The 21,286-nt window shown below is 37.9% G+C and overlaps 1 protein-coding gene across 2 annotated transcripts in view; it reads left to right on the top strand.

Moving 5' to 3' along the window:
- LOC149837153 (UPF0613 protein PB24D3.06c-like) overlaps positions 1-21,286 on the top strand; it is a 71,222-nt gene that overhangs the window by 11,995 nt on the left and 37,941 nt on the right. The window contains exons 3-5 of one of the 2 annotated variants that reach the window (XM_090005852.1): positions 17,524-17,629; positions 18,643-18,735; positions 18,834-18,899. In XM_090005852.1, coding sequence (XP_089861978.1) covers positions 17,524-17,629; positions 18,643-18,735; positions 18,834-18,899 — 265 coding nt within the window. The remainder of the gene's footprint in view (positions 1-17,523; positions 17,630-18,642; positions 18,736-18,833; positions 18,900-21,286) is intronic. The other variant, XM_090005853.1, reaches the window with a different exon arrangement.

Here is a 21,286-nt window from a genome sequence, read left to right as displayed (position 1 = left end):
AGATATATCCCTAAACTTAATTTGAATCTCTTATCTGTCTCGCAAATATCTGATTATGGATGTAATATCTCCTTCTCTTCTCATGGTTGTTGGGTACAGGATCGCCAGTCAGGGAAGCTAATTGGGGAAGGCCATAGAGAAGGAGGACTTTATTACATGGATTTTTTGGAATTACCCAAGAATGCATTTTGTTATAATATTCAGAAATTAGAATTGATTTATGGCACAAAAGGCTTGGCCATCCTCATATGTCTAAAATTCAATATTTTCCAAGTTTGGAAAAATTTTGTAATTCTGAAAATTTTTCTTGTAAAGACTGCATTCTTGGCAAAATGAAAAGGTTACCATTTCTTAGTAGAACTTTTGTTTCCTCACGACCACTTGAGTTAATACATTTGGATGTTTGGGGCCCCGCACCAGTAATTTCCAAAGGTGGTTATACATATTATGTCATTTTGTTGATGACTTTTCTAGACATACTTGGATTTATTTTCTTAAACATAAATCTGATGTCTTTGCTAACTTCCAAATAGTTCATAAAATGGTTAAAAATAAGTTTCAAAATGATATTTCTATTTTTCGCACTGATTCAGGGGGAGAATTTATGTCCAACGAATTCAAAGACTATCTCAATTTACATGGTATTACACATCAAAGATCATGTCCACACACTCCACAACAGAATGGCCTAGCCGAACGCAAACATCGGCACATTATGGAAACTACTAGGACATTGCTAATTGCAAATCAAGTTCCAAAAAGTTTTTGGGCTGAAGCGGTCCTAACTGCCACCTACCTCATTAATAGGATGCCATCTTCCTCATTAAAGAATACAACTCCAATAAAAAAGCTTGTTAACTTAACTCCAAATTATTCTAGATTAAGAGTCTTTGGATGCAAATGTTTTGTTTTCACCAACAGAAATGACAAACTCTCTCCTCGTGCAATCCCATGTGCCTTTTTAGGATATGCTGATAATCAAAAAGGTTACAGGTGTTTCGATTTTCAAAATGACAAATTATATGTGTCAAGAAATGTATCTTTTTTGGAAAAAGAAAGCTTCTTTGAATTTGAAAAATCCAAGGATGTCACTGAATACTCGTTTTTAATTGATCTAATTTCAAAATCCAATGAATGTGATGTTGGATGTGACCTTGACAATGATCAAAGTCCTATTGCTGTTGAAAATGATGATAATGAAGAGCAAATCCATAGGGATGTTAGTCTACAATATTCAAGACGTAGAGAGCAAAATCTTCCATGTGCATTACAAAAATACTCTGAAGTCTCACCTAGAAGAACGTCTAGAATCTCTAAACCTCCAGAAAAATTTGTGTCTTATGAATCTTTTTCACCCACATATGTTGAACCATTATCCTATTCTCAAGCAAAAAATCATATAGAATGGATAGAAGCCATGAAAATAGAATTGGATGCACTAGAAAAGGCCAATACTTGGACGATACAAGATATTCCTCCGGGTAAGAAACCTATAGGTTGTAGGTGGGTATACAAAGTCAAAACCAAAAGTGATGGGACCCTGGAAAGATATAAGGCCCGTTTAGTAGCAAAAGGATATGCTCAAGAGTATGGCATCGATTATGAAGAAACATTTGCTCCTGTGGCCCGTATGACCACTGTTAGAACTTTAATAGCCTTGGCCTCCATTAGAACATGGCCTATCTTTCAATTAGATGTCAAAAATGCTTTCCTGAATGAGAATCTCGTTGAAGAAGTATACATGGAAGCCCCACCTGGTATTAGTATCCCTAAGGGTAAAGCTCTTCGTCTAGAAAAAGCTCTTTATGGTCTTAAACAGGCTCCAAAAGCCTAGTATGACCGATTTAGTCGTGTTATGCTTGATATTGGTTTTCAACCTTGTTTAACTGACACTGCTTTGTTTGTTAAGAAATCTGATGCAGGCATCATTATTCTTCTTCTCTATGTGGACGATATGATCATCACCGGAGGCGATAAACAGGGAGTTGCAAATATCAAATCTCTTCTTAAAACTCACTTTGAAATGACTGACTTAGGTTTATTAAGATATTTTTTAGGCATTGAAGTTGCTTATTCCCCTCGGGGGTATTTGATATCTCAATCTAAATTTGCTTTTGATATCGTTTCCAGGTCTGGAATTACAGATGATAAGAAAGTAGACACTCTAGAAGTTGTCAATGTTAAAATGAAAATTGATGATGGAGAACTTCTTGATGATCCTACTCCTTATAGACAGCTTGTTGGAGCTCTTTCTTATCTTTCCATTACTAGGCCAGATATAACTCATGCGGTTCATACAGTCAGTCAGTTTCAGCATGCTCCCACCTCCGTGCACATGGGAGCGATTTTGCGTATTATTAGATACTTAAAATCCTCTCTTTCACGAGGACTCTTCTTGTCTGCTTCATCTTCATTAAATTTAATTGCATATACTGATGCTGACTGGGGAGCTGATCCCAATAATAGACACTCAACTACTGGTTTTTGTGTGTTCCTAGGTGAAACCTTAATTTCGTGGAGGTGCAAGAAGCAGCAGAAAGTCTCTCTTTCCTCCACCGAAGCTGAATACAGAGCCATGGCAACTACCACTATGGAGGTTGTTTGGCTCAAACGATTGCTAGCGGATATGGGAGCTAAAGCAACGCAAGCTTCAAAGATGTGCTGTGACAACAAAAGTGCGATCTACATTGCAAGCAACCGGACATTCCATGAGCGCACTAAACACATTGAGATGGACTGTCACTATGTCAGAGAGGAATACTTACATGGAACCATTGATCTGCCATATGTTACATCAGAATATCAATTAGCAGACTTCTTCACCAAGCCTCTCGCTGCTCCCAGATTTCACTTCCTCTTAGACAAACTTTTGCTCATTGTACCGTAAGTTTGAGGGGGAGTGTTAAAATGTAATCTGTAATATATATATATTATTTAATATTATTATATTTTCTTTTATTATTTTTCTTTATTTTCTTTTTTAGCATCTAGTTCAATAGAAACTAGATATTTGATCCAGTGAAGTTCCTGTTGGAACTTGACTGTGCAAATAGCTGTTGGACTGTAGTCCAACAGCTATAATAAATGTTGTTGGACTACAGTCCAACAGCTATAATAATAAATGTTGTTGGACTGTAAGAGACGTTGAAATCCAACGTCTCTTTTGGAGAGCTCAAAATGAGCTCTCCTCTCTCCCGCTTTTTTGTATATATAGGGGTGAACCCCTTCAATGTAAATAACTATGCTTCTTAAGCATTTTGTTCATGAATAAAGTATTATTTATTTTTCAAGTGTTCTTCCTTTTATACCCTTTCAAGGGTCATGCTTGTAGTGTCTCCAATAGACACTTGTTTGTGAGTTATTTGTGCATTTGTTGAAGACCACCATTTCATTACAGTCTACTTCTTCTTGAAGTCATTCATCCAATACATCGAAGTTCTTTAAATCGATGAAATCAAATTGTTCTTTGTTCCTCTTTGATGACAACTTTTGTATTTGCCTAAAAGGATAACATGAAAATTTAAAATTAGTTGAGTTTTGTATGCATAAAAAAATATTAAATAACACATGAATATGACAAATAAACTTTATAATTTTAAAATTACCTTTGCCTCAATCGTAGGTTGTAGTGAACATACACAAGGTCATTGAGCCTTTTGTGCTCTAATTTATTTTTTCGCTTTATGAATCTAGCCACTTGCACTGCATGTTTGACTTAGGATGCTCATAACAAAAGTTCTTAGGTTTGGAACATCACTTTCAAACCTAGTCCACTACATGTTTGAAAAAAACAAGAAAATGAGAAATCAATACAACAATAACTGATACAAATCATACAATCATACTAAACATCATAACTAAATCATAATACAACAACAACAACAACTACACCTTCATCCCAAAACAATTGGGGTCGGCGATATGAACCAAAAAAGAAAATCATTCTGGGTCTTCCACATGAATCCTTCTCCTCCAATCATTTCTATCCAATGCCATGTCCTCGATGAGGTTCAAAGCATTCATATCCTTTCCTATCATCTCCATCCAAGTCTTTTGAGGCCTACCCCGACCTCTTTTAACTAATATATTTTCTCATTTCTCCATCCTTCTAACTGGAGCATCATTAGGCCTTCGCCGAATATGTCCAAACCACCGTAAACGATTCTCTCTCATCTTATTTTCAATGGGTGCAACGCCTACCTTCTTACGTATCTCCTCATTTCGAATCTTATCTTTTATTGTGTTTCCACACATCCATCTCAGCTACACTCATTTTTTGAATATGATGTCTCTTGGCAGCCCAACATTCCGTACCATTTAGTAAAGCGAGCCTAATAGTCATCCTATAAAACTTTTCCTTCAACCGCAATGACATTCTACGATCGCACAACACTCCAGTTGCACTTTTCCATTTCATCCACCCAACCTTTATCCTATGATTTACATCTCCATCAATTTCTCCATACTTTTGAATAATAGATCCCAAATATTTGAAACAATCATCCACCGGTATTTCTTGCTCACCAAGCTTCACTACACTCCCATCACTACTTCGTTGCTTACTAAACCCACATTCCATGTATTTTGTCTTACTCTTACTCAACTTAAAACCTCTTGCTTCCAATGTCTGTCTCCATAATTCTAACTTAGCATTAACCCCAGCTCTAGACTCATCAATCAAAACAATATCATCAGCAAACAACATACACCACGGCACATTTTCTTGAATTGATCTCGTAAGCTCATCCATCACTATAGCAAATAGGAAAGGGCTTAAAGCAGATCCTTGATGTAACCCAACCGTTATAGGAAAATTGGTTGTCACCCCTCCACAAGTGCGGACATTGGTTACTACTCCTTCATACATATCTTTAATTATACTAATGTACTTGAGAGAAACACCTTTCTTCATCATTGTCCACCAGAGAACGTCCCTAGGTACTCTATCGTAAGCCTTCTCTAAATCAATAAAAACCATATCAAATCTTTGTTCCTCTCTCTATTTCTCTCAATAAGTTGTCTAAGAAGATGTATAGCTTCCATAGTTGATCTTTCAGGCATAAAACCAAATTGATTCTCCGATATCATGACAACCTTCCTCAACCTAGACTCAATCACCCTCTCCCAAAGTTTCATAGTATGACTCATAAGTTTTATACCACGATAGTTTATGCAATCTTGTATATCACCCTTATTCTTATATAGAGGCACCAAAGTGCTCTTCCTCCACTCATTAGGCATCTTATTTGTCCGCCAAATCTTGTTAAAAAGATTTGCCAACCATTCTAAACCTTTCTCTCCCAAGCATTTCCAAGCCTCGATAGGTATACCATCTGGGCCAACTGCCCTTCTTGATTTCATTTTCTTCAAAGCCTCTGCAATTTCTTTCTTTTGAATCTTGCGCATGAAGTCACGATTCATCTCATGAAAAGGAATGGAAAAGTCTCCAAGATCCTGAGCATGACTTTCATTAAATAGCTTATCAAAATAATCTTTCCATCTCTCCTTAATCTCCTCATCTTTGACTAAAACCCTTTGCGTTTCATCTTTGATACATCTAACCATACCCAGATCCCTCGATTTCCTATCTCTCATTTTTGCAATCCTATAAATATCCTTCTCACCCTCTTTGGTATCCAACTTGTCATAAACCTCCTTATATACCTTATCCCTCGCGTTCCGAACTACTTTTTTAGCTTCCTTCTTTGCTAGCATATACTTCTCCAAATTCTCATTATCACGACTTTTACTTAGATTTCTATAACACTCTCTTTTAACCTTAATAGCTAATTTGACATCCTCGTTCCACCACGATGTATCCTTACCTAGCGGTGCACCGCCTTTAGACTCACCCAATACCTCCTTAGCCACCTTTCTCATGCCACCCGCTATCTTATTCCACATAGATTCTGAATCCTCCTCGAGACACCAATCAACTTCCTTAACTACCCGCTCTACAAACATTCCTTGTTTAGCTCTTTTCAGTGCCCACCACTTAATTCTAGGATCTATCCTATGTCTATCCCTTTTGCGGCATTGTCTAATTCTAAGATCTAAAATTAAGACTCTATGTTGTGTAGCTACACTTTCTCCCGGTATAACCTTACAATCGATGCAACAACCCCTATCTCTCTTTCTAAGTAGGAAAAAATCTATCTGACTCGTATTAACCCCACTTTTAAATGTTACTAGGTGAGACTCCCTCTTCCTAAACCAAGTGTTTGCTAAGATCATATCATAGGACAAACCAAAATCTAAAATCCTTTCTCCACTATCGTTTCTTTCTCCTATACCATAGCCTCCATGGATACTCTCAAATCCATCCCTACTAATGCCTACATGCCCATTAAGGTCACCGCCGATGAAAAGCCTTTCTCCAAAAGATATCCCTTGTACTACTCCATCTAAATCTTCCCAAAAGTTGACGCTTAGTAGAATCATCTAAACCTACTTGAGGTGCATAAACACTAATAATATTAATAATATCCGTACCTAATACTAATTTAATAAGTAAAATCCTATCACCCTTCCTACGGACCTCAACTACATTATCTATAAACTCACGACTCATAACAATCCCTACTCCATTCCTATTCCTATTTATTCCTGTATACCAAATCTTATATCATCAAGGTTCTATCACTTTTGCTTTCTCACCTACCCATTTGGTCTCTTGTAGACATAAAATATCAATCTTTCTCCTACACATAACATCTACTAACTCTACCAACTTACCAGTTAATGACCCTATGTTCCAAGTGGCTAACCTAATTTTATGGTCTTGGACTAACTTCTTTACCCCCACCCGTCCAACAAAGTGAGGGAACCCTTGCCTATTTAACACCACACCCGGGCGCCGGTGTGACGCGTCGCTTTCGGACTAATTAAATCATAATATGATATTAAAATTGAAATAGACAAATAAATTACCTGGGCACATCGTGATTGTAAAGAAACGGCTTTGAATACATTAAGTTCAATAATGAACCAATACACATGCACATGAAGTGCGGATATACCCACTAAAGGGGAAAACACAAGCACATAATGTGCTAACACATAAACCCACAAAATGGGCAAAAATGCCTATAAGGCATAAGTTGATATTATTGAAGAGAAGAAGGGTGTAACACTCATTACAATGGAGCAAAAGCTCTTTTTTGGAGATGTAAATTACAAGGGGAGACCCCTATTTATAACCCTTTGGAGGAGCCACATAGGGGGCTCCCAAAGGAGTCGTTGGGAGCCCCCAACGACTCTTTTGGGGAGCCTCCCTAGGTGGCGCAAACCACAAAAAGAATAAAATAAAAAAGAAAAAGAAAAAGAAAAAGAAAATTACAATCACATTCCAAATGAAATATGCGTAAAAATAGGGAAATGACTAAACTACCCCTATGACTAAAAATAGAGAAATATATATTTTATATATATAATTAGGAAGATACATATACATATATACCATATATGTATATGTATCATCCTTTATATATATAAAATATATATATGATTATAATGATTGAATAATACATTTTAACAGTGGTATGGTTTCACACTGTTGCAGGTCTCCCCATATCATACAATGTATTATCATAAATTTTCATTTCCTTATGAAAGTGATCTTTAATGCCATAGTCAGGGTTCAACCTTTCAATGCAATCCAAGAGACCCTTTTCGAAAAAAAAAAACATTATGCCCCTCTCATTGTTTGAAATATCGCACTGGTCATCCATAAATTTTGCACCTAACGGTTAATGCTTGCCCCATTTTCTTCTTCTTTTCCTTTTATTTCAAATACTATTTTAGTGGGAGCCATTCACAGTAACCAAAACGTGCCATCTTGAAATGTTTGGGCCATCTTTTTTTTTTGGCTAGGTCAAGGAAAAATTCTCCTAGTGACAAGCTTCTGATTGGTAAATCCCTGGAGATCCTCCTTGTAAATAACCCATAGCAGAATTGTTTCGGTTCTAAATCGATTGATCAAACACCTAAAGGGTTCTGATCGCCTGGTAGGAGTGACTTGTTGAACGCAGTTAACAGAGTTCGAAACCCATGAAGAGCACCCTTTATTGTAAAGTCGAAGCTGAGAGTGTACTCTTCATTGTGTAGAAAGAGAGCGGATCGTACTTAGTTGTTTTTCATAATGCAGAGTCTTGCTCAGAAAAAATCCAAAAGCATATCTAGTCTTTTGCCCTAGTTATTCATATGCATGGCCAAGTCATTGTTGTCCCTTTAACCATGGTTCATTAACAATAAATACATTACTGATGTTAACCTCTCTCTCTCTCTCTCATTCCTGTCAATCTAAATGTAGGGAGTATCTAGCTACAAGATATAAATAATACGCCGCAATATGAAGAGGTTGATGAAGTTGCTCACTCCACCTATGGTCAATGATGTTCTATATAGGCAAATATAATTTTTTTTCTTTCCATTTAAATTATTTCTAATGACCTTTTTTGCCTTATCCATAGCCTCGTAGAGATAACACATAGCTGGTTTGTCTTCGTTGTCAACCAATCGAAGCACCTTCACTAAAGGTATACTTATTCTCAACAACCTAACACATGAATCCCAAAATTTACTTATAAATACAATATCTACAATTTTTCTTGGCTTTCTTTTTTGGGAATGAGAATATGCATTACACTCATCTAAAGAAAACATCTTTTGAAGTGCACTTTTATTCTTTACAAGACTCTGCACTGCTAAAAAGTTCATAGCAAATCTAGTAACTGCGTTACGAATCAACTAAATACCACTAGTATACTTTCTTCTTAAGCTCAACACCTATGCATGATTATAAATAAATTGTGTAGTTTCTTGGCAGCATTCAATTGTATGTCGTATCTCATCCATGCTGCCAATGTCCTCAAGTATGAGGTCTATGCAATGGGAAACACATTGGGTCCAAAAGAATGACCCATAGTTTTCTGCCAATTCTTTACATGTGGCCCTATAATTCGTTGCATTATCAGTAATGAATTGCACAATGTTTTGAGGTTGAACATCTTTCATAACCTGTTAAAAAACCCTCAACAATACATTTGTTGTCTTGAGCGTATCAGACATATCAATTGATTTTAAAAACATGGTTCCTTTGGAATAATAGACAATTTTTTTTATTTAAGTCCTCGACTTTGTCTGTCCACCCATCTGCCATGATGCTACACTGAGTATCTCTCTATGACTACCTCATCTCATCACAATAAGCCTTCACTTCATTCGCATTCGCATATAAAATATTTCTTCTCAAAGCATGATCTGAAGGCATCTTGTATCTAGGTCCAATACTGGTTATGACATCTGTCATGACTTGAAAATGTAATGAATATTGATTGAGGCTAGGAAGAAGGTTGCTTGACTAAATGCGAGATTTGCCTGCTTGACTAAATACTGAGGAGTCATAGCAGTATGAATGTCGGGTTATGCCCCAGGGGCAATCCTAAGAGAAAAAAGCTCTTAATAAAGTCTCTAGCTCTATCTCCTCTCGAAGAACTCCCTCATGCTCCTCTTTCTCCTCCTCTTCTTTTTGTTCCCCCGACACTACTACTAGTATCAACCAAACATTTCTATTTTACTGCAGAACTTCCTACTTCTAATGCTACGCTAGGAGTTGTAGGATCAGAAGTAGGGAGCTCATCTTCGTTCTCCAGGGTTGCACATACCCTATTTCTGCTTCACTCATCTCTTTTTCTTGTCTTTTTTCTCTCAAACTAATAAGTAATTGTTGGCATTGCACTTTTACATCATCCAACAAAGTCTTTGACATGCAGTCTGCAACATTTAGATGTATCTCGGCTAAATGATGCTTCAACCAAGAGATACCACCTAAAATAACAGTATGACAATCGTTGCACTCGATTTTCAACTGGTTTTCACTCATTATTCGAGTGCCCTTGTAAAACCCACGTTTTTTTTAAAAAAAAAAGTATTCGGACCCGGGTCGGACCCGAACCCGCTAGGGTTAAAAGAAACCCTAGGACGAGGGTTCGTTAAAACCCTCCTCTCCTACCCCCGTGCCGCACACACCTTCCCCCTTTCCCCTTGGTGAAAACAGGAAACCCTTTCAAGGTTTTCCTGTTCGGCTCCCCGTTTCCCCCCTTTTTTTTTAAAACCCCGCGAGGGGAGGGGAGGCCCTCACCTCGCAACTCCTCCCCCTCCTCCTTCTTTCGCTCTCTGCGTGCAGCGACATCGATGACGTCGGTCGACGATGCCAACCTGCCTCTCCCCAGGTATTCTTCTTCTCCTTCTCCCCCTGTTTTCTTTTCCCCCTCCTTCGATCTCCTCTGTTGCCAGAGGGTCGGCAGGAGGCCGACAACCCCTGTCGTGCCCTCCGTGCCTACCGAAAGGTCGGCAGGGGACCGATGGACCCCTATCGCACCTTCCCCCTCTTCTTGGCTTTGCCGGAAGGCCGACAGGAGGCTGGTGGTCCCCTGCCGCGTCTCCCCTCTCTCTCTTTGCGTTCGTTGGGAGGTCGACAGGAGGCCGGTGGCCCCTGTCGTGCCTTCCACCTCCCCCTCCCTTTCTGTTGTCGACTGGCAGGGGCTAGCCCCCTACTGCCTCGTGGATTTTCAGCAGGCAGGGGCTCGCCCCCTGCTGCCTCTGGGATCCCTGCAGGTAGGGGTGAGGTCCTTGCCACCCTTCTGTTTCCAGCAGGCAGGGGCCTCGCCCCTGCCGCCCTCTCATTTTCGGAAGGCAGGGGCTTGTCCCTGCCGCCCTTCTGTTCTCGGCAAGCAGGGGCTCGACCCCTACCGCCTCTTTGTTCCGGCCGACAGGCCGGGGTGACCCCCCCCCCCCCTTTCAGTAAGGCCATTGGGGCTCCGCTTGTCTGACAGGACCAGCTAGTGCACATCACTTTGTGTTGGAACGTTTGAGGTTCAAAACTAAATGGTATAGGTGTATAACTGGTAGGGGTCGCTAACCCTAGCTTGCCTTAAAAAAAAAGACTCTGAGCTAAAGAATTTCATATCCCTATCTTCGGCAGACACCCCCGACGACCCTTGCTTTAGCCGTTTCTCACCGTCAGCATCCCTGGGCTTCCCCTCCAAGGCATCAGTTTAGAGGTACGGGTTCCTCTTTTGATTTCGAATGAGAAAAAGGACACAGATTCGTTTCATATAATATTTTAGTGAATCCAATGAGAAAAGAGTGAATATTACCTAAGATCCATAGTTGAAGCTAACCTTTTCCCCTTTTTGTTGAGATCTTTTTCAAAAAAAAAAAGAGAACCAGTTTTTCTGTTAAGGTGGTTTGTAGTTTGACAAAGCTTTGTGAATTGGTATGTGTTTAGAAGGGTGTGTTCAGTTAGTTTGCCAAGTTGTGCACCTTATAGACTTTCAGATTTTTCGGGATATCTTATACGTGCACAGTAATACAAATTTGAGGATGTTTATATCAGAACTTGCTGTAGACATTGCTTATTTATTTTTGTTGCAATATCTAATATGATGTTAGATCTGTGTTACTTTTTGTCATGAATACAAATCCCAATTAAGGATAACATGTTCGTTCATTAAATCTTTTATGATTAGTTGGTGTCGCAATAAACTATGACATTCACTCTCTATGGCATGTCACAAGTTAATAGTTGGGACCTTATTGGTTCTGATTTCCTTTTTATGAGCCCTTGATGTGAATCCGTATGGGGTGATGTTTGAGTATGTTCCGGTATTTACAAAGCCCATTCTTTTGTTTCTTCATGACTGGGTTCAACACCAGAACATGCGTATTGGATAGTTGTGTCTCATATCATTCCTCTGTAGCTATTGTTTAATACCTTTTAAAACTTTTCCCTAATTGTGCCATTTTAGTGACCATGAGTTTTTCCCTCCCCTGTACGTTTTAATTGTATTTCTATTCAAACCAATATTCGGAAGATACGTTTCCTTGTTGGCTTCTTAAAAAAAACATATAAGTTTTTTTTTTGGGCTGGCTGTCAAACCAGCCGAATCCAGTTCAGTTGGCTTGACAGGCCAAGCCATTTGACTGTCAAGCCCAGCCAAGAGGTCGACTGGGTATGCTTTTAATAAAAAAAAAGAGAGGGTTTTTCTTTGTCAGTAGGCTGGCTGTCAGACCAGCCGAACCCAGTTCGGCTGGCCTGACAGGCCGAGCCATCTGGCAGCTGAGCCCAGCCGAGAGGTCGGCTGAGCATGCCTTTCAAAAGAATAAATAAATATGTTAAAAAAAATAGGGGTCTTCCTAATGTGACTGACTTTAGCAAGAAGAAACATGAGAACTTTTTTTTATCATGTTACAATGTACCTGAAAATGGTTTGAAGTTTTCAAATGTATCATTGTAAATGGCGTTTAACATTATTTCTTAAAATAACAAGATGTCTTCAGAATATGGAATATATTTGTAGATAATGGTATTTCTTGAAAGATTGTGGTTATGTAATACTCATGAAGTAATCAATATGGAGAGTGTCTTAGATGTTGCTATGATGTGCTGTCAGACCCAGCCGACCCTGTCGGTTGGGCTGACTTGGCTAACCCTGCCTGGCATGCAGTTCGGCCTAGATCTGACCAGACCGACCCAGCTGACTAAGGTCAGCTGGGCCTGATTTGGAACCCTACCCGACTTGGTCGGTTGGGTGCAAATTCCTTAAAAAAAAAGAAATTATTAAGGGTGCTGAATCCTTGTGTTGCTTAAAAAAACAAATCTTGTATTTTGTACTGCCTTTGCATATCTCTAGATTTTTGCCATTGTGAAGGCTTCAACCATGTGCATGTTAGAACAGATTTTTCACATGCCTATGATTAACTATTGATGCATGACAAATGTCCAAATGTAAGGTCAACTACATGAGAATTTTGTGAGCATGTGTAAAATCTGAAATTTTAGATTTGTGTTGCATATGTATTAGTTGCACAAGGGGGCATATGCTTAAAGAGATCCATGAATGTAAACTTGTGTGTGACATAAGTATGGTGGACTTAATCTGATGAATAAAATTTTTCTTATGCTTTAGTTTGATTTAGCCTGTGGGATATGAACGCATGCCTGCTAACATGTTATTGCAAAGTTTGTTTTGGTACAGGTGCATACATGATATGAATGTGTGCAACCCTTGAAATTCAATTTCTAGATCCGGGTTATGTTCATGTGTGTGGATGTTAACGCATGTTATGAATGAAAAGTTTCATATGCCTACATTTATGGACATGTTTAATTATCGTGCATTTATGGATTTGTTTCAAGTGCAGGTGCATACATGAAATTGATGTGTATTTAGCATGTACAATCCTGCATAAATGTTCTCATGTACTTATGAATCATGAATAAATGCATGTGTGTTAAGTGATTTCATGAAAGCAATTTCACATGGATGGTGAACACATGCATGCGACTGTGGTAGCGCATGCACATTGTTAAATTGGTATGAATGAATGTGCATTTGGAATAATGTTGGTATCATTGCATAAATTGCATATTGTTATGATTTTCGCATACGATGTATCTATGGTCGAAATGAATCATCATGGGCCTCGAGCGTTGGTTTGCTCTTTTTTTATATAGTTTAAATGCATCGCAAAAATCACATTTATTTTGATTGCACTATATTACACTGTTCTATGTGTTTCCACGGGCGGGAGTCCCGTGATGGTTCTCGCATTGCATGCTGAATTGCAAAACTCAATAATTGACTTTTAATAAAAAGATAATGTATAAGAACAGTGTAATATACGCTATGTCACAGGGATTCGGCTAGCAGGGTGCCGCACCCGCGTCGACGCGACTCGACGCGGGTGCGGGTTCGGGTGCGGCACCGGGTGCAGTCAACTCGATCCTGGGTGCGTTGACCGCACCCAGGATCATTTAGGTCCATTTGTTTTTTGGATTTTTTTTTTTAAAAAAATTGCCCTGTGAAATGGGCTGCGAATTTGAATTTTTTTTTAAAAAAAATATGCTGACAACAGCTGTCTGTCAGGGCTGACAGCAGCTGTCTGTCAGCAGCTGACAGACAATTGCTGTTTTTTTTAAAAAAAAATTGGCTGCGAATTTGAATTTTTTTTTAAAAAAAATCTGCTGACAGCAGCTGTCTGTCAGGGCTGACAGCAGAAAAACCTGGGAAACCCCGACCCTCTTATATATATATATATATATATATTTACATTTTTGCCCCTGTCGCACCCCCGCACCCGGGTTTTTTGGAAGTGCCGAATCCCCGCACCCGCACCCGCACCCATGTGACATAGAATATACGTTATGGGATCTCCCATCGAAAGAATGAGAATCTTAGAGATTCGGTTTTGAGGGACCACGAGGATAAAAAAAGACTTCGTGTGCACTAATGTTTATCTCTGAACCCGATATTGAGATTCTTTCTCTTGGCCACGACTTTAGGGATAATCCGTCACTTTACCTGGGGGTGGTGTGTTCGACAGAATTGTTGTTTTGGTATACCAAAGAAGTGTCACTTGTGGGCGTGGAGTGTCCCTAATGTCCTCGACATTAGATGTGGATGTTTAATGTTTCGCAGGTGATTCGGTCGAGGGCTAAGTTTGGAACCCAGTAATAAAATACAAGTTATGTGTTAAGCTACCTTGGGAACCTAACTTGACCTCAGGGATTTTACCCGTTTGGTGTATCCGCGGGCAACGGTAATTAAAAAGATGAACTTAAATTGTATACATTTAATAGGGCATGCATATGGAAAAATGAAGACTTTAAGGAAAGATAATAAAGTGTTCATGCATTGCACATAAATCATGCATAATCCTGCTATACATTAGAACATGCATATTTTACCTGTTTCCTAAATTGTTACATATTGGTGGATGCATGATGTTTAATTTCTAATGCATGTTAAATGTCTTGCTTACTTAAATTGTGATTCCTGCTATTGATTAATGTTCTTTCATACTTAATAAATATTTTCTGTTGCATGAATGCTTAACTGAATTATGTAATTAACATAATTACATTCCTCTAAATTATTGTATGAAATCTTATCTGTATTCTTTATGTTCATTTATTTCATTAGAGGGATTCGTACGCAGAATTCTTCAGATTTCTGATACTCTCTATCTCTGATTTTTCGCAGCTGCAGGAGACCAGTGAAGCGACTAACTTCTGGTAGACCTACGGGTGTCACATTCTTGCTGGACGGTTCACAGAAGGACAGCGTGACTCAGTTTTTCGTTATTTGCTTTTGTGTCATTTACATAACTCTGATATGTCTCTTGCAATTATTGCTTAAACATTCTTTCTTTCAAATGAATGAATAATGGTTTGGTTTGGTATGGATGATAGGTGTAAGCTCTATTGTGGTGTGTTTGGTTATCCAATTGGGAGTGGAACTGTAAAAGCCCCTGGTTTCTGAAAAGATTTCTGCATTGGTAAAAAAAAACTGCATTTTCAAGGTGTATGAGTTGGGGTTGTTACAACCCTCATTGCTAGGCCAGATCATTTGATGTCATCTTCTCTCAAAAAAGCTCAATAAGAAGCAAAAAATAAAGTTTTTTTTACCTTAACCCACTTTCTTGAGTGAAAAAATGGTGGAAATGTAATCTTGATGAAATTGCAAAAGCCCTCTCTCTCGCGCGCGCACGGATCGGCTCCCAAATCGCTCTCACGAGTCCTAGGGTGCGTGGATACAAAAAAATTACCATTTTTTAAGTGTGCCACACCTGTATTGTATGATATGGGCCTGTATCATATGATACATACAATTTTTATTGATTTTATTCATAGATATGATATGTATCATATGATACGGTACGATACAGACAACCTTGATTGGAATAATGAATATTTGATTGAGGTGTCTAATGATTGGCAAATTTGACCAATCTTAATGTGTTTCATAAATATCTGTTTTCATCCAAGATGAATTTACTCAAGCCCAGAGAGAATGATGCAATTGATTGTATGATCTATGATTGCAATATAAATCAACATAGTCTGGGTGATTCAGTCTCCACAGTGGATGTAGTTGGGGACCTAATGCCAAGCCAAGTGAACCCTACTGTACACAGATTGACTTGGCATACTAAAGGAAAAATAAATTGTGTATACAACTCATCATTGTAGTTCAGATCTTTTCCAGGTCAAGATTCGTGTGTGTTTAATTTAAGCCCAAGATCTGAGTGATTAAATTGTAACTGGTTGCAAATTAGGATTCTTAGAGAATCATTAGACACAAATTGGAATTTTCAACTACATAAGAAGATGAGGAGGAGAGGACTAGTTCTGAAATGACTGAAAAGCCCTCCTTTATTTCTTGCTTCATTAGGTATTTGCTTAGTTGTACATAGATTATTCTTTAATTGGTTCTAATTATGGTATCAAATTCACAAGTTTCAGGAGCAGTCTTCCTGTCATTTGCATCAAGCATCCTCTGTTTATGCTTATGCTTTTGTGTTTCTTGGACGGAATTGAAATCTTTCTTATTTGTTAATTGTTGTTGTGAACTATACAGTATACAACACACCTATCAAAGATGAAATTTATACATAGTTGAATGAGTGATACACTTGGAAATTTTCATTTCTATGGTGCTTTGAAGCCATTTTAGTGCGATATGAAAAGCACACATGCACATGAAGGAAGAATTTCTTTATCCAAAAGCAATTGTTTTGGAAAAGGTCACAGAAGGCACCTTCAAGAAAAGCGGAATAGTGAAATTGTTCATCTTGGGTTTCAAACATGTAATGATGTCGGATGTCGTCAATCATTATGAGGGACTCTATCCTTTGAAATCTTCATCAATCACCTCCTATGTTAATTTCTGAACAATCATATGCGTATTGAAATTAGGCTGCACTCCACCAGATTGAGAGTGGCCACCATTCCTATGTTTCTTTCTTTCGGAATCATGGGTATTTTTTGTTGAGGCTAGGAAGAAGGTTGCCTATTAGCTTTGATTCTTGAAAGCCACATTTTACATTAGGGACTCCAAGTAGTGTAATTAGCATATGAATGAAAGCACAAATTCCAATTTTTAAAGTTGATTTTGGATTTTTTTTTTCTGACTTTCCACTATGTTAGCTGCTGATGTCAATACAGGGGGAACAAAAAGTATAGAAAATGTTCAAGTATTTGGATGGGGAAACTGCATATCTGCAGCATCCTTTATCTAGCTGACATTTATCACTAATATACTTTTTCTTTTCTGTCTTGTCCTTATTTGTTTTATCCTTTCTTTGGTTTTATTTGTTATTACTTGTTTTGTTGAATCTTTCTTTGTGTGAAAAAAAGCATGTAATTCATGTACGTTAAGCATGTTTTATTGCAATAATTTCTATAAATTGATATATCCTCAGCTATGGTAGTTGTGTTGTAGCAGTCTTCTAATGTGATATTCATAATTATACAGTATCATCTATGTCTGAAAAATGATAATCCTGATGTAACTAATGACCTTTTCCTACTACATGAAGCATTGCCTGGATTATGCCAATTTTTTTGCATAAATTATGCATTATTTATTTGTACAACAATATATTCCATAATTGTGGAATGGGTTTAGTTTTCTTCAGTTAGAATCCTGTTCTTATAAGAATGCTAATTTTTTTCAGTTATTTGGAACCTCTATCTGTTGCATTGGAAAATGAAAAGTTGTCACTTGTTCAACCCCTGTTGTCATCCTCATATACAGGCTACGGCACCTCTAGCTTGAAGCAGGTAAGCAGTCTCTGATACAGACACATTAAGTCACATTCGCTGGACTTCTTTTTATGTCAATTTGTCCTAAAACTTGTTACACACCCCTAAAAACTTGTTTGGATTCCTAGGCCATGATACAGTTTTGATTTCAATGATGCCCATGTTATCCTAGTGGTATTAATTTAGGGAGTTGTTTGTCCAATCATTAGAGTGCTGCTCACTGCTGGTTGAAAATTGATTTCACCATGTTCCCATGATAGATATAAATGTACACATCTACTGCCATTTTCAAGATGACATTTTGAACTTTGCATAAAAGAAGCACGAGGACCACCATTTCAAGATTTTGAAGCAAAATGACTAAGTGAACTTGTTAAAGTCTGCTACTTGTGCACATTGATTGCTGTTACTTCTTTTACCACCTAATGATGTGTTTGTGTTCTTCTCGGAAGTTCCGTCACTATCTGTTACTGGTTAAGTCTGGTTGTACTATACATCTATGTTCACTTTCTGTGCTTGAGTTTGCTGGTTGGGGATTCTCTACATGCAATCAAATTGAACCTTTTTTGCAGCTTGATGTATAATAATAATTTAATATGATAATTCAAGTATGGTAGTTAGTTGTCAGTTATAATCAATACCACAAAAATTGCCATTACAATTTAACTAAAATGCTGCTTTTGCATGAGAATCGGAGGATCATTTGACTTTAAATTCTTTAGTTTGATGCATTTAGGATTGTGATTGATTGTTTGGTATAACAATTTTAGATGTATACATTTCAAATCTTATACTGAGGAGGATGTTTCTCAATAGGTTGGCACTTTTATTTATATGTGCAACTAGAAGAATGATTTTTACCATCCCAAGGCCTATGTTTTTTTTTTATTCTCTGAGCTGAAGTGGAAGTACTTTCATTACTTAATTATGCCGTCATCCTTACATAAAGATACTCAAGGTTTTAGAATGGCCATCAGCTTCACATGTATATGATATCATTTCCTAATATTTCTTTGGTGTCCACACTGAAGGACTCTCTGGAGATTGATCAACTGATAAGTTACTTAATAAATAAGGAAAACTCAGAAGGTGTAGTATTGCTTGGTCACAGTACTGGGTGTCAGGTAATGGATTGGCTACTTTGTCAGAATCTGAAAAGTTAATTATACTTGTGCTTTTTCATGAACCTAAATGGATTCATTGCATTTTCACTATGTGTCAGGATATAGTGCATTACATGCGCACGAATACTGCATGCTCCAGGGCTGTTCGTGGGGCCATTTTGCAGGTACTACTTACCACCATAGTCACCTATATCGTCAATGGTAATTTCACGGCGAGGGTTTTTCTCGGAGATATTTTCAAAAATCAGTAACATACATTAAGAAATAATAAGTTTTTTTTAAATCTCAGGAATATATCAGGAAAATATCGCAATATTTTAGGTTCTGGCGCTATTTTGAGAATCTTTGGAAAATATAGTCTGACCTTGGAATCCGTTAATATTGCGATATTTTCAAAATATTGGCTATATTGGTGACTATGCTTACCACTTTTCTTCACTCGGAAAATTATTAGCATCATTTTTTATAATTACCAGATTTGTTTCGGTAAAAGCTTGCATTGTTGGATTGTTGATACATATATGAGTTGTGTATAAAATCTGTCTTGATGGATATCTTGTTTGTGTCTGTATATCAGTTTAAAACCTGAATAGAAAAAGAGAAGTCATTAAGGATGTCACCTGCATGCACATTCTTTATTAGATACTGACAAGTTCACTAAATCTTTTTGCCTGTAACAACTTCTAAATTAACAGTTATTCCAAAAATTAATTGTCACCAATAGGGGTAACCAAGTAATTCTATTAAAAGTCAAAACTACATTAATCAGTTGCACTTTGGGAATATAATGCATCTTCCTTTCGTTTAATTTATTAGCATGCCATTCGTGGTGACAATTAACACAGAACAGTCACCATGGTATTCCAAATTCTTTTGGGGACAAAAAATGTGTGGTAAACTTGTTAACATCCACTAAATGCCATGACTGTTAACAACATCTTGTTAAATTATATACTTAAATATATATACGAATGTATATATTTAAGTATATAATTATGCTGTATAACCAAAATACCTGATAAGGGTATTTTGGTAATTTCATTGTACATTTATTTTTTGGATATTTTTTTTATATTTTTTATTTTCCTTTTTTTATTTAATGAATTTGGACCACATAAAGGGGCCCCACCTTCTAGTCGTTGGGGCCCCAAAAGGTCATAAATATGACCGTTTGGGGCTCCCAACGGCTAGAAGGGAGTCCCTCTATGTGGTCCCTTGGGTCCTCCCTCCTCTATAAATTGAGGGCTCCTCCCTCATCCTTGTAAGGCTTTTAGCCTCTCCTTTTCTCTCATTCAGTAAAGTTATTTTTGCCTTTAAAGGCTTTTCACCCCTTAGTGGGTTATTTGCACTTGTATTGTGCTTGTGTTCTCTTTTGCACATTGTGTGCTTGTGTTGTTGGCTTCCTTGCTTCTCCTCTATTCGCATGTTGATGCTTCCACGTCTTTCATTACATGGTATCAGAGCAAGGTTGACGATCTTGCATTCTTATTGAAGCCTTTGGGAAGCGTGCCTCTCAACTTATTTGAAGAACGGAATCCTCTTTGCTATCTATGGAGTCCAAATCAAAGGTAGAGCTCTCTTTTAAGCTCAATGGATTCAATTATCTTATGTGGGCTTCCGCTATGGAGAATCACTTAAGAGGTAAGAAACTTTGGGGTTTTGTTATGGGAACCTATCTCGAACCTTCTCTTAAACTCACTAAAATGGAAGGAGATGTTGAAAAGGCTTTGGATGGCGATGAGCGCATCAAGGCAATCAATGATCACCAATCCAAATTAGAGGATTGGGAAAGTAACCATGCCAAAATTTTGGCATGGTTCATGAACAATGTTGATCTAAAGAATTGTGCCAATATTGCAAAATTTAGAAGAGCCAATGAGGCATGGTTCTTTCTTAAGGGTATGTATACCCAAAAGGACCTTGTTAGGCAATTCTTTTGTCAAGAAAAAATTAGATCTACCAAACAAGGGGACATGAGTGTCCGGGATTATTTTAGTGCTCTTACTCCCCTTTGGGATGAGCTTGCCCTCCTTGAACCTAAATGGGTGGCTCCACAAGATATTGAATTAAGAAGGGAACAAGTTGAAAAAGAATATTTTTTCCAATTCCTCTATGGTCTTAGACCGAAGTTTGAGCAAGTTCGGGCATCTCTCCTTCATCGTAGCAAAGCTCTACCTATTGAGGATGTTGTTGCCGAAATATGCCAAGTTGAAACTCGTCTTGGCATTTTCCTAAAAAATGATGATGTATTGGCCGTTACTAGGCCCAGAAATAGTGTTAAACCATATAAACCTCCTCATTTTGGAAAGAACAATAGAAGAGGTATCATATGTCACTTTTGTAATGAACCGGGGCACATTAAGCCGGTTTGCCCCAAGCTTAAAGCTAAGGTTACCGCCGTTGAAGAAAATGCTTCAAAAAGGGAAGATGGAGGTGATATTAAAGTAGCTCTCAATCAAATCTCCGAAGTTCTCTGACATCTTCTCAAAAATTCATCTTCCTTTACCTCGGTTGCCGCGGTTGCCTGCTCTTCATCACTCTAGGTATGTGG

This window comes from Nuphar pumila, chromosome 5 (assembly GCF_984573655.1).
Source record: "Nuphar pumila chromosome 5, dmNupPumi1.hap1.1, whole genome shotgun sequence".
NCBI classification, from domain to species: Eukaryota; Viridiplantae; Streptophyta; class Magnoliopsida; order Nymphaeales; family Nymphaeaceae; genus Nuphar; species Nuphar pumila.
This window is presented reverse-complemented; position numbering and strand designations above follow the sequence as displayed.